Source organism: Salvelinus namaycush, chromosome 35, assembly GCF_016432855.1.
Source record: "Salvelinus namaycush isolate Seneca chromosome 35, SaNama_1.0, whole genome shotgun sequence".
Taxonomy (NCBI): domain Eukaryota; kingdom Metazoa; phylum Chordata; class Actinopteri; order Salmoniformes; family Salmonidae; genus Salvelinus; species Salvelinus namaycush.
In genome coordinates this window covers 18,592,685-18,607,257 of record NC_052341.1, presented here as the reverse complement: position 1 = coordinate 18,607,257, position 14,573 = coordinate 18,592,685, and the positions used below count along the sequence as shown (strand labels likewise).

At 41.5% G+C, this 14,573-nt stretch overlaps 1 protein-coding gene across 1 annotated transcript; it reads right to left on the bottom strand.

Moving 5' to 3' along the window:
• Positions 1–268: 268 nt before the first annotated feature.
• On the bottom strand, positions 269–13,242 carry dcxr (dicarbonyl/L-xylulose reductase). The gene is made up of 9 exons (XM_038975043.1): positions 13,187–13,242; positions 12,892–12,960; positions 12,523–12,620; positions 7,623–7,780; positions 6,702–6,744; positions 6,494–6,593; positions 6,291–6,355; positions 3,400–3,517; positions 269–545 (listed from the first exon to the last, which is right to left on the bottom strand). Exons 2-9 carry the CDS (start codon positions 12,941–12,943, stop codon positions 442–444), a joined length of 738 nt encoding a protein of 245 aa, XP_038830971.1. The 5' UTR covers positions 12,944–12,960; positions 13,187–13,242; the 3' UTR covers positions 269–441.
• Between the last annotated feature and the right edge of the window lie 1,331 nt (positions 13,243–14,573).

Here is a 14,573-nt window from a genome sequence, read left to right as displayed (position 1 = left end):
TGCATGGCAAAGAAGGACTTTGCAATTAATTGCAATTCATCTGATCACTCTTCATAACATTCTGGAGTATATGCAAATTGCCATCATACAAACTGGAGGCAGCAGACTTTGTGAAAATTAATATTTGTGTCATTCTCAAAACTTTTGGCCACGACTGTATATTACACTAGTCTCACCCAGCAGTTTTGTCTATAAGCGAACACACACCCACAATCTGCAACCACAATATGCAAAAAATAAACAATTGGTTAAGGTTACAACAAACAGGGCAGCTCATAAAGACTCATTTTATTGTTCAGGGTGATACATGTAATCAGTAACATAAAACAAAATCAAGTCTGAATATAATCAGTGCTTAAAGAGGAATTAAATGGGTACTAGTGGACACCATGGAAAATGACTACGCCAGCCAATCAGGAGGCAGAATGAGAAGGTGAGAGGTTAGCAGGCCAGGAAGCCCCCGTCCACAGGCAGGGTGACACCGTTGGTCATAGAACTCTTATCGCTGAGCAGGAACAGGATAGAGTTCACAACATCCTCCACCTCTGCAGAGAGGAACACACACACACACACACACCATATAATAATAATACACACTCACACAACCATAAAGTAACACACCCCCACATCATCATGTGCCGCTTTCACATGATAAAAAGTGGGGTTGGGCAGTCTGTGTGTGATCAGATGTTCATGGTTAGCTGTGTTAATAAAAACAAGAACATATAATATATAGTATAGAGTGCATTCGGAAACTATTCAGACACCTTGACATTTTCAGAATTTTGTTAAGTTACAGCCTTAATCTAAAATGGATTCAATTGTTTTTCCCCCCTCATCAAACGAACACACAATACCCCATAGTGACAAAGCAAAACCAGTTTACTTATTTTTTGGAGGGCAAAAATGTCTAAACGGAAATATAAATAAGTATTCAGACCCTTTACTCAGTACTTTGTTGAAGCCCCTTCAGCAGCAATTACAGCCTCAAGTCTTCTTGGGTATGACACTACAAGCTTGTCACACGTGTATTTGGGGAGTTTCTCCCATTCTTCTCTGCAGATCCTCTCAAGCTTTGTCAGGTTGGATGGGGAGCATTGCTGCACAGCTATTTTCACGTCTCTTCAGAGATGTTTGATTGGGTTCAAGTCTGGGCTCTGGCTGGGCCACTCAAGGACATTAAGACTTGTTCCTGAAGCCACTCCTGCATTTTCTTGGCTGGTGCTTAGGGTTGTTGTCCTGTTGGAAGGTGAACCTTTACCCCAGTCTGTGGTCCTGAACCCTCTGGAGCATGTTTTCATCAAGGATCTCTCTATACTTTGCTCTGTTCATCTTTCCCTCGATCCTGACTAGTCTCCCAGTCCCTGCCACTGAAGAGTGGCTTCCGTCTGGCCACTCTACCAAGGCCTGATTGGTGGAGTGCTGCAGAGATGGGAGAATCTTCCAAAAGGACAACCATAGCCACAGAGGAACTCTGGAGCTCTGTCAGAGTGACCATCAGGTTCTTGGTCACCTCCCTGACCAAGGCTCTTCTCCCCAATTGTTCAGTTTGGCCGGGCGGCCAGCTCTAGGAAGAGTCTTGGTGGTTCCAAAATTCTTCCATTTAAGAATGATGGAGACCACTGTGTTCTTGGGGACCTTCAATGTTGCAGACATTTTTTGGTACCCTTCCCCAGATCTGTGCCTCAACACAATCCTGTCTCGGAGCTCTACGGACAATTCCTTCGACATCATGGCTTGGTTTTTGCTCTGATATGCACTGTCAGCAGTTGGACCTTATATAGACAGGTTTGTGCCTTTCCAAAACATGTCCAATCAATCAAATGTACCACAGGTGGACTCCAATCAAGTTGTAGAAACATCAAGGATGATCAATGGAAACAGGATGCATCAGAGCTCAATTTCGGGTCTCATAGCAAAGGGTCTGAATTTTTTTTAATTTTTTTTTATTTCACCTTTATTTAACCAGGTAGGCAAGTTGAGAACAAGTTCTCATTTACAATTGCGACCTGGCCAAGATAAAGCAAAGCAGTTCGACTGAAGTCGAGGATTGGTAGGATGGTCAGTTTTACGAGGGTATGTTTGGCAGCATGAGTGAAGGATGCTTTGTTGCGGAATAGGAAGCCAATTCTAGATTTAACTTTGGATTGGAGATGTTTGATGTGAGTCTGGAAGGAGAGTTTACAGTCTAACCAGACACCTAGGTATTTGTAGTTGTCCACATATTCTAAGTCAGAGCCGTCCAGAGTAGTGATGTTGGACAGGCGGGCAGGTGCAGGCAGCGATCGGTTGAAGAGCATGCATTTAGTTTTACTTGTATTTAAGAGCAATTGGAGGCCACGGAAGGAGAATTGTATGGCATTGAAGCTCGCCTGGAGGGTTGTTAACACAGTGTCCAAAAAAGGGCCAGAAGTATACAGAATGGTGTCGTCTGCGTAGAGGTGGATCAGAGACTCACCAGCAGCAAGAGCGACATCATTGATGTAAACAGAGAAAAGAGTCGGTCCAAGAATTTAACCCTGTGGCACCCCCATAGAGACTGCCAGAGGCCCGGACAACAGACCCTCCGATTTGACACACTGAACTCTATCAGAGAAGTAGTTGGTGAACCAGGCGAGGCAATCATTTGAGAAGCCAAGGCTATCGAGTCTGCCGATGAGGATGTGGTGATTAACTGAGTCGAAAGACTTGGCCAGGTCAATGAATACGGCTGCACAGTATTGTTTCTTATCGATGGCGGTTAAGATATCGTTTAGGACCTTGAGCGTGGCTGAGGTGCACCCATGACCAGCTCTGAAACCAGATTGCATAGCGGAGAAGGTATGGTGGGCTTGGCTTTCGAAGACCTTAGAAAGGCAGGGTAGGATAGATATAGGTCTGTAGCAGTTTGGGTCAAGAGTGTCCCCCCCTTTGAAGAGGGGGATGACCGCAGCTGCTTTCCAATCTTTGGGAATCTCAGATGACACGAAAGAGAGGTTGAAGAGGCTAGTAATAGGGGTGGCAACAATTTCAGCAGATCATTTTAGAAAGAAAGGGTCCAGATTATCTAGCCCGGCTGATTTGTAGGGGTCCAGATTTTGCAGCTCTTTCAGAACATCAGCTGACTGGATTTGGGAGAAGGAGAAATGGGGAAGGCTTGGGCGACTAGATGTGGGGGGTGCATACTTTGAATACTTATGTAAATAAGGTATTTCAGTTTTTTTCTTCTCATTTCTAAAAACCTGTTTTTGCTTTGTCATTATGGGGTATTGTATGTAGATTGATGAGGGGAAAAAACAATAAACAATTTCAGAATAAGGCTGTAATGTAACAAAATGTGTAAAAAGTCAAGGGGTCTGAATACTTTCCCGAATGCACTGTATAAATAACTTATTAGTAACAAAACAACATGTATGTGACCTGCGAATCGTCCCAGAGGGATGCGTGAGGTCATGGTCTTGGCCTTGCCAGGGTCGCTCCATGCCAGTCTCCCCATCTTAGTCATCACGACTGTGGGGTTCACACTGTTCACACGGATCTAGCAAGAAACAAGTACACCACAACAATCAATACTTATCAGTCAATAAGGCAGGTAGCCTAGCAATTAAGAGTGTTGGGCCAGTAACTAAAAGGTTGCGGGTTCAAATCCCCGAGCTGACTAGGTGAAAACTCTGTCCTTGTGCCCTTGAGCAAGGCACTAAATCCTAGTCGCTGAAGATAATCAATACATCAAATCAATACAATGCCAAGTGAAGGTCTACACACCCCTTGCAGTCTTCACATTTTTCTGCTTTAAAATTGAAAAAAATATTACATTTGATATTTTTTTCTACCGATGTACACAACAGATTTCCAAAGTGAAATAAAAAAATATAGAACATTTCTGAATTATTTTTTATGAATAGGTCTTGGTTGCGTGTCTTCACACCCCAGAGTTAATGGTAGAATCTTATTCAAAATGTTTCACAGCTGTAATGGCTGCCATAGGTGCTTCCACCAACTTCGCAAACTCTTAGGCAGTGGCGTGTCCAGAACATTTTGAATGGGGTGGCCAAGGTGGGGAACAGACCCAGTTTAGGGGGGCCATAACAATTTGAACGTTTATTGATGCAAGGTGGAATTTCTATATATAATTATGAAGGTTCAATGTATTAAATGCTTCAGCTTAGGTTTGGTACATGAATCCAAACACTAACATTGAATAAAGGTCAAGGTTTTAAATAAGGGTATTAGCATACAGCAGTAAATTTACTTGAAAGTACCATCCAGAGTGCGAATTATACCATGACATTGGGGGGGGGGTCTATTTGTTCTTTTCACGCGCTTGCACAACTTTTTGGTTGTGGGCTATATAGTAAAGACGTCATTTAACTGTAAAAATGTATTACCTTTTAATGTGTCGTGAACACAACTAGTCATGATGTTTTTATCTGATTGTCAAACAAATCACTTCAAAAAGTAGGTTATCTACGCATGTTCGTCTACTCCAAAATAAGTACAGCATCTGAGCAGTGCACTGTGCACCTGCCATTTGAATGGAAAGGGACATCTTTTACAAACACCATATGTCTAATGACAATCAGCTTACAAAGTGTTGTGTATTCATGGATGCAAAAGGAAGCCATACTTCCCCAAAAATTTTAACAATTAAAAAAATAAAAACTTTAAAAAATATATTTCTCATTCGTGTTTCATAATTTTCCTTCAATTAGCAAGAGGCTGAATCAATTTCACCAGAGAAAGCATCCGAGCGAGGCAAACAGCGCCCCTCTGTCTTAGTATCTGTAGCCCATGTATCTGATGCAGTCTGGCCAAAAATAATATGACATGTCATGCTCTTTTTAGCCAGACAGAATCATATACATGGGCTACACATATATTTTTACATTTACATTTTAGTCATTTAGCAGACGCTCTTATCCAGAGCGACTTACAGTTAGTGTATTCATCTTAAGATAGCTAGGTGAGACAACGACATACACTGAGTGCACAAAACATTAGGAACTCCTTCCATGACATAAACTGACCAGGTAAATCCAGGTGAAAGCTATGATCTCTTATTGATGTCACTTGTTAAATCCACTTCAATCAGTGTAGATGAAGGGGAGGAGACAGGTTAAAGAAGGATTTTAAAATCTTGGGACAATTGAGACATGGATTGTGTATGTGTGCCATTCAGGGGGTGAATGGGCAAGACAAAATATTTAAGAGCCTTTGAATGGGGTATGGTAATAGGTGCCAGGAGTACCGGTTTGAATGTGTCAAGAACTGCAACGCTGCTGGGTTTTTCACGCTCAACAGTTTCCCGTGTGTATCAAGAATGGTCCACCACCCAAAAGACATCCAGCCAACTTAATACAACTGTGATAAACATTGGAGTCAACATGGGCCAGCATCCCTGTGGAAGGCTTTCAACACATTTTTCTGAAGGCTAAAGGGGGTGCAACTCAATATTAGGAAGGTGTTCCTAATGTTTGGTACACTCAGTGTATCTCAGTAAGTACATTTTTCCTCAATAAAGTAGCTATCAGCAAGTAAGTGCTAGTAGTGGGGAAAAGTCAAGTGTTAGTTCACAAAAGGGGGATACTCGTTGAAGAGGTAGGGCTTCAGATGTTTTTGGAAGATGGGGAGGGACTTTGCTGTCCTAGCTTCAGGGGCGATGTTTCGCTCGCTCGGATGCTTTCTCAGGTGAGATTGTCTTACTGTTGGTGCGCGTCTTGGTCAAAATTATTAATATATTCAGAGACGACCGATCAGATCTCAGAATTTCTTGGGGAAGGCCAATCAGATTTCAGGGGAGGCCGTGGCCACACTGGGCCGCCACTGCTATTAGGGCAACATATATCCATCGTTTTTGTATAAATTGCTCAAGCTCAGTAAATTTGGTTGGAGTCATTGATGGGCAGCAATATTCAAACCTTGTCTCTGATTTTCAAACAGATTTAAGTCAGGATGGAGACTGGACAATTCAGGAACACTCAACACCTATTGAAAGCCATTCTGGTGTCTTTGGCATAAAAACATTCGTAATTGTCCTACTGAAAAATAAAACTATCCCAGGGTTAGGTATTAAGAAGACCGAGGCAGGATTTCCTCTAGCTTTTTATCTGGGCTTTGCTCCTTTCATGTTTCTTTTGATCTTGACAAACTCCACAGTCCCTGCCGGTGACAAGAATACCCATAACATGATGCCACCACAATACAATACAACTGTTGCAGACAGAAATTTAAATGTACTGGTCTGACATCAGAAGAACCATGTGTGTCTTGATGTGTGCTCTCTGCTATTGGGTCAGTCCTCCTGTAGTTACCTGATAGGGTCCAAGCTCCAGGGCCATAACCTTAGTCAGCATGTCCAGAGCACCTTTAGTGGCACCTGCACACACAGACAGTATGCATTTAAATATCAACTACATCAAGATGTAGTGAGTTAATTGATATAATCGAGCTATAGCTGAGATATGTTTTGATGGGATGTATGTGCTGCTCTGTCTGGTCCCTGTCAGTGACTTACAGTAGACAGAGTGGTCTTGGAGGGCACACTGAGACGCCTGGCTGGAGATGTTCACTATGGAGCCTCCTGTTCCTCTGGCCTTCATACCCCGAGCCACGATCTACCCACACAGAGAGACAGAGAACGCACAGTGAGTATGGAGAAACTGTTAAGTTACCTATAACTATGTTACAAGGAGCCAATTCAATTTCTGACAGCCTTTTCTTACCTGAGAGACATGGAGGGCAGCCTTCACGTTGATGTTAAAGGATCTGGGAATAGGAAAAATCAATACATCTTAATGGGATTTATGAGATATTCCTATTAATGTCCAGATAGAAGGCTATGTTTGGAATATTTCTGTTGTGTAACTAGCCACCTGGAGGTAACACAGTTTAAACCTGGTTTATTTAAACCATCTTATCTGGAAAGCTATTTTTAAACCATGTTTAAATAAACAGGTGTAATATGTAAACTACCGTTCAAAAGTCCATTTAAAAAATTGCCGTTCCCAGCTACAATAGTCATTTACAACATTAACAATGTCTACACTGTATTTCTGATCAATTTGATGTCATTTTAATGGACAAAAAAGTGCTTTCTTTCAAAAACAAGGACATTTCTAATACAAAGTCCTTCTACTGAGTCTTGAGTGACTTGTGTTTCACTTCTATGAATATGAATTACAATCACAACATGATTTAGAGCAGTGGTTCTCAACTGGTTTTGCCTCGGGACCCAAATTGGACCAGGTTGTCTCAGTTGCGACCCAATATTCGCATTGCGATACAAAATTGCCGAAATGCCACCTGGAAAGCCATTTTTAATGCTAAATTGACAGTAATGTAGCAATTTATATGACAAGGGATCAACATTCCGACCATTTCCATTGACAATAATCAATTTTGCCCATACTCTCGATGAAAAATGTTAGTAAGCTCACTGGTTTGAGACCACAAAAATCAACCAAATACACTAAATAGCGCTGCTAAAAGCTCTACTGAAAATACTAATTGAATTTACAAAATATCTGACATTAAATTGTTAAAAAAAAGAAAGTAGATTCATTATCATTTCTACACACTTTCTACCTGGCTTGAGTAGTTTAGAGAATTTCTGATTTAAAGGACAGCGATGAGAGCGTCTTTACATGTCAAACTGGTCGGGGGTGACCTCTAGGAAGGGCTGCAGCGTAGCATAGGCTGCGTTATTCACCAGCAGATCCACATTACCGCCGGCCTCCTGTAGCGCCTCCTCTGTGGCCCCCCAGTCCCCGAGGTTCACACACACCGGCCTGATGGACGGACACTGCAGGGAACAACCAGCACCAGAACCAATCACACAGAGAGAAAAGACAGCAGAGAGAATCACCCCAACGAATCACCACAAAGAATCTCCCATCATCTCTCGTCACGGAGCCGAAACAATGGGACATGGAGGTGAAAAGAGCAGCAGGGAAAACTAGCTAGCCTCTAATGATATGCGTATAGGGCTAGTGGAGAGGAGAGGTCCTATAAGGGGACAATAGAGCATGCAATGGGGGGGTCAGGACCCTGAGCAGTGGAGTGGGGGCTGGGCGGGGTTGTAGGGATATGAGGGTCGTAACGCAGTGGAGGCTCCTCAGAGGAGGATGGGGAGGACCATCCTACTCAGTGAATTTCTGAAAAATAGTGAAACATTTTTGGATAAAACTATACTAAATATATTCATGTCACCAAATAACTAATTAAAACACACTGTTTTGCAATGAAGTTCTACAGGTCTACAGTAGCCTCAACAGCACCATGGTGTAGCCAGAGGACAGCTATTTTCCGTCCTCCTCTGGGTACATTAACTTAAATACAAAACCTAGGAGGCTCATGGTTCTCACCTTCTATAGACTTACAGTTGTGGCCAAAAGTTTTGAAAATGACACAAATATTTATTTTCACAAAGTCTGCTGCCTCCAGATTGTATGATGGCAATTTGCATATACTCCAGAATGTTATGAAGAGTGATCAGGTGAATTGCAAAGTCCCTCTTTGCCATGCAAATGAACTGAATCCCCCAAAAACATTTCCACTGTATTTCAGCCCTGCCACAAAAGGACCAGCTGACATCATGTCAGTGATTCTCTCGTTAACACAGGTGTGAGTGTTGACGAGGACAAGGCTGGAGATCCCTCTGTCATGCTGATTGAGTTTGAATAACAGACTGGAAGCTTCAAAAGGAGGGTGGTGCTTGGAATCATTGTTCTTCCTATGTCAACCATGGTCACCTGCAAGGAAACATGTGCCGTCATCATTGCTTTGCACAAAAAGGGCTTCACAGGCTAGGATATTGATGCCAGTGAGATTTTACCTAAATCAAACATTTATCGGATCATCAAGAACTTCAAGGAGAGCGGTTCAATTGTTGTGAAGAAAGCTTCAGGTCGCCCAAGAAAGTCCAGCAAGCACAAGGACCGTCTCCTAAAGTTGATTCAGCTGCGGGATCGGGGCACCACCAGTACAGAGCTTGCTCAGGAATGGCAGCAGGCAGGTGTGAGTGCATCTGGACGCACAGTGAGGTGAAGACTTTGAGGATGGCCTGGTGTCAAGAAGGGCAGCAAAGAAGCCACTTCTCTCCAGGAAAAACATCAGGGACAGACTGATATTCTGCAAAAGGTACAGGAATTGGACTGCTGAGGACTGAGGTAAAGTAATTTCCTCTGATGAATCCCCTTTCCGATTGTTTGGGGCATCCAGAAAAAAGCTTGTCCGGAGAAGACAAGGTGAGTGCTACCATCAGTCCTGTGTCATACCAACAGTAAAGCATCCTGAGACTAGAGGTCGACCGATTAATCGGAATGGCCGATTAATTAGGGCCGATTTCAAGTTTTCATAACAATTGGAAATCTGTAATTTTGGACGCCGATTAAAAAAAAAAAAAAATGTATATATATATATTTTTAAATGTACACCTTTATTTAACTAGGCAAGTCAGTTAAGAACACATTCCTATTTTCAATGACGGCCTAGGAACGGTGGGTTAACTACCTTGTTCAGGGGCAGAACGACAGGTTTTTACCTTGTCAGCTACAGCGATTCAATCTTGCAACCTTACGGTTAACTAGTCCAACGCTCTAACCACCTGCCTCACGAGGAGCCCGCCTGTTACGCGAATGCAGTAAGAAGCCAAGGTAAGTTGCTAGCTAGCATTAAACGTATCTTATAAAAAACAATCAATCAATCATAATCACTAGTTATAACTACACATGGTTGATGATATTACTAGTTTATCTAGTCCTGCTTGCATATAATCGATGCAGTGCGCATTCGCGAAAAAGGACTGTCGTTGCTCCAACTTGTACCTAACCATAAACATCAATGCCTTTCTTAAAATCAATACAAAAAAGTATATATTTTTTAAACCTGCATATTTAGCTAAAAGAAATCCAGGTTAGCAGGCAATATTAACCAGGTGAAATTGTGTCACTTCTCTTGCGTTCATTGCACGCAGAGTCAGGGTATATGCAACAGTTTGGGCCGGGCTCATTGTGAACTAATTTGCCAGAACTTTACGTAATTATGACATAACATTGAAGGTTGTGCAATGTAACAGGAATATTTAGACTTATGGATGCCACCCGTTAGATAAAATACGGAACGGTTCCGTATTTCACTGAAAGAATAAACGTTTTGTTTTCAAAATGATAGTTTCCGGATTCGACCATATTAATGACCTAAGGCTCGTATTTCTGTGTGTTATTATGTTATAATTAAGTCTATGATTTGATAGAGCAGTCTTGACTGAGCGATGGTGGGCACCAGCAGGCTCGTAAGCATTCATTCAAACAGCACTTTCGTGCGTTTTGCCAGCAGCTCTGCTGTTTATGAATTCAAGCCTATCAACTCCCGAGATTAGGCTGGTGTAACCGATGTGAAATGGCTAGCTAGTTAGCGGGGTGCGCACTAATAGCGTTTCAAACGTCACTCGCTCAGACTTGAAGTAGTTGTTCCCCTTGCTCTGCATGGGTAACGCTGCTTCAAAGGTGGCTGTTGTCGATGTGTTCCTGGTTCAAGCCCAGGTAGGAGCGAGGAGAGGGACGGAAGCTATACTGTTACACTGGCAATACTAAAGTGCCTATAAGAACATCCAATAGTCAAAGGTATATGAAATACAAATGGTATAGAGAGAAATAGTCCTATAATTCCGATAATAACTACAACCTAAAACTTCTTACCTGGGAATATTGAAGACTCATGTTAAAAGGAACCACCATATGTTCTCATGTTCTGAGTAAGGAACTTAAACGTTAGCTTTCTTACATGGCACATATTGCACTTTTACTTTCTTCTCCAACACTTTGTTTTTGCATTATTTAATCCAAATTGAACATGTTTCATTATTTATTTGAGGCTAAATTGATTTTATTGATGTATTATATTAAGTTAAAATAAGTGTTCTTTCAGTATTGTTGTAATTGTCATTATTACAAATAAAAAAATAAAAACTTTTTATTTATTTTTAAATCGGCCGATTAATCGGTATCGGCTTTTTTGGTCCTCCAATAATCGGTATCGGCGCTGAAAAATCATAATCGTTCGACCTCTACCTGAGACCATTCATGTGTGGGGTTGCTTCTCAGCCAAGGGAGTGGGCTCACTCACAATTTTGCCTAAGAACACAGCCATGAATAAAGAATGGTACCAACCAACACATCCTCCGAGAGCAACTTCTCCCAACCATCCAGGAACAGTTTGGTGATGAACAATGCCTTTTCCAGCATGATGGAGCACCTTGCCATAAGGCAAAAGTGATAACTAAGTGGCCCGGGGAACAAAACATCGATATTTTGGGTCCATGGCCAGGAAACTCCCCAGACCTTAATCCCATTGAGAAGTTGTGGTCAATCCTCAAGAGGCGGGTGGACAAACAAAAACACACAAATTCTGATAAACTCCAAGCATTGATTATGCAAGAATGGGCTGCCATCAGTCAGGATGTGGCTCAGAAGTTAATTGACAGCATGCCAGGGCAGATTGCAGAGGTCTTGAAAAAGGGTCAACACTGCAAATATTGACTCTTTGCATCAACTTCATGTAATTGTCAATAAAAGCTTTTGACACTTACGAAATGCTTTTAATTATACTTCAGTAGTAACATAGTAACATCTGATAAAAATATCTAAAGACACTGAAGCAGCAAACTTTGTGGAAATTAATATTTGTGTCATTCAAAACTTTTGGCCACGACTGTACACATAATTATGACGACTTCCGGAGGACATCCTGCAACCTATCAGAGCTCTAGCAGCATGAACTGACATGTTGTCCATCCAATCAAAAGGATTAGAGGATGAATCTAGTACAGAAAGCATACGCTACAGCTAGCTAGCACTGCAGTGCATAAAATGTGGTGACTAGTTGACTCAAAGAGAGAGAAAGACAATAGCTGAACAAATTAATTTCTTCAAAATTAAGGAGAAGCTGTAGAGAGAGAGAGCTAGCTATATTTTGTTAGATTTATTTTCAATATAACTTACTTAGCCCGCTAATGCAGCTAGATCATTTAGCCTACTCAAACAGAGAGGAATGCTATTTATGTTAGCTAACTGGCTTTTATTATTATTTTTGTTATTTATTTAACTGAAAAGGTTATCCAACACTAAGTTAAGGCTATCCTTAGCTAAGGCTATCCATAGCTAAGGCTATCCAACACTGGACCTCTTCCAAGTCAAGGTCTGCTAGACGCAGGCAAGAGTGTGCAAGGCGTTCCTGGGCATGTCACTCACTGTCTGTTACCTTGATTACTCCAATTGGACTTTTGACATGTGCACCTAACTACATTATAAACTATAACTCGTAGGCTAGATTGCAGCAACCTCATGATGGGTATAGGGAAAATTGAGTATCACATATTAGACTAAACCTATCGATGTTACATTGAACTGGGTGAATGAAATATGAATGACAGTCATCCAATATACTGTAATAGAAATAAGGCCATGCTCATAAAATTAAAAATAAAAGACGTCCTCCCCAATCTTAAACGGGGGGGGGGGGGTGTATATGGGTTGCGGGGGTTACCTCCAGCAGAAGGCTGTCCAGGTCAGCCCGCGTACGTGTGACTGCCACGACCTCTGCCCCGCAGCGCGCCAGAGCAAGCGCCGTGGCCCGGCCGATGCCTGTGTGAAAATATCCATAAACACAATGACCATTATTCACTGGAGATCTCAGTGTGACGGCCGACCTGACACACACATTTCGATCGTGTTTAGGTTCTTCGGTCACCCACAATCATGACAGTGGTTCTTTCAGGACCCATTGGATGTTGCTTAGTTTGAGCTCAAAACTACATAGACAAGTTTGATTTACTTGTTGTAAGTGCATTTGGTTGTGTTTTCGCAGCAAACCAGACGTTGAAACTATCTTTAAATGTGGTGGTAGTTTTCTTACCTTTTCCTGCCCCCGTGACTATGGCCCGCTTGCCTGCGAAAGAGATTTCCATGGCTCTTCAGACCTTCGCTGCGAAGTTATGGGACAAGTAAATGTTGCACAATATGGAGAGCAAAGGGTGAGATACAATGCAACATAATATATAATCCCCATGCGATAAGGGCGAAATCGATACTACATGCTCTCCTCACTTTCAAATATTGAAAAATGTCGCGTTAAAATAAATATTCTTCATTCTAATCGTTATATGAACAGTGCAATATATATATTGAGCTCTATAAAGTAATTTACTTACCCAGTTGTCACTAGTTACGACAGCCGCAAAGTCATAAACCCCGCCTATTTCTACAATGTATTTTCTTAAAACGTGATTTTAAACATAACCTTAACCCTAACCACACTGCTAAATTTATGTCTAACCTTAAATTAAAACCATAAAGCACATTTTTATTCTCATGAATTTTAGCGGAAACGGATGTGGTGTATGAAGAGTGCACCTCGAATTTCAGACCTCTCCACTTGCAAGAAACAAAGTTGCACAAAAAGTTAATGGATAAAAAAGTTACTGTTCCTAGTTGACCCCTAGAAGCAACGGGTACATAGGCAACTTAATATTCAGTCTTGCATCAGAACAGAGTATTAAACAACCAACATCAAATTCACTGTAGATTAATATTTACAATCCATTTCATTATATGTATGTTTTCATGTGTATTTAAAGATATACTTTCATTTTATAAAATATAATCTCAGTAAACCATACTGTACAGGCCAAAGTCAATAAAACTTCAGATTTTAGTCAAAGGGCAGCCTTTTTACTCTATCAAATGAGCGAGTTAGCCACACTACATGATAGTGATGCATGTACCATATACAGTGGTGAAAAAGTATGTGCCCCCCTTTCTGATTTTCTCTATTTTTGCATATTTTTGATACTGAATGTTATCAGATCTTCAACCAAAACCTAATAGTAGGTAAAGGTTTACAAATAACAAACAAAATGTTTATTTAGTTTATTTATTTAATTAACACATTTATGCAACACCCAATTCCCCTGTGTGAAAAAGTAATTCCCTCTTACACTAAATAACTGGTTGTGTCACCTTTAGCTGCAATGACTGCAACCAAATGCTTCCTGTAGTTGTTGATCAGTCTCACACATCGCTGTGGAGGAATTTTGGTCCACTCTTGCATGCAGAGCTGCTTTAACTCAGGAACATTTGTGGGTTTTCAAGCATGAACTGCTCATTTCAAGTCCTGCCACAAAACGTCTCAGTTGGAATTAGGTCTGGACTTTGGCTAGGCCATTCCAAAACTTCAAATGTGTTGCTTTTTTAACAATTTTCATGTTAACTTGATTGTTGGTTTTGGGTCACAGTCTTGCTGCATGACCCAGCTACGCTTCAGCTTCAGCTCACAGACAGATGGTCTGACATTCTCCTGTAGAATTATCTGATACAGATCATAATTCATGGTTCTTTCTATTAGGGCAAGTCGTACAGGTCCTGAGGCAGCAGAGCATCCCCAAACCATCACACTACCACCACCATGCTTGACCGTTGGTGTGAGGTTCTTGCTGTGGAATGTAGTGTTTGGTTTTCGCCAGACATAATGGGACCCATATCGTCCAAACAGTTGACTCCAGTTTGCCAAAAAAACACCTGGATGATCATCAAGACTAT

Coding starts and splice junctions, on each gene's coding strand:
- dcxr (XM_038975043.1), bottom strand. CDS start 12,943: ATGGAAATCTCTTTCGCAGGCAAGCGGGCCATAGTCACGGGGGCAGGA. Junction 6,745..7,622: donor ACCCCCGACCAGTTTGACAT/GTAAAGACGCTC, acceptor TCCTATTCCCAG/ATCCTTTAACATCAACGTGA. Junction 546..3,399: donor CCCTCTGGGACGATTCGCAG/GTCACATACATG, acceptor TCCTCTCTGCAG/AGGTGGAGGATGTTGTGAAC.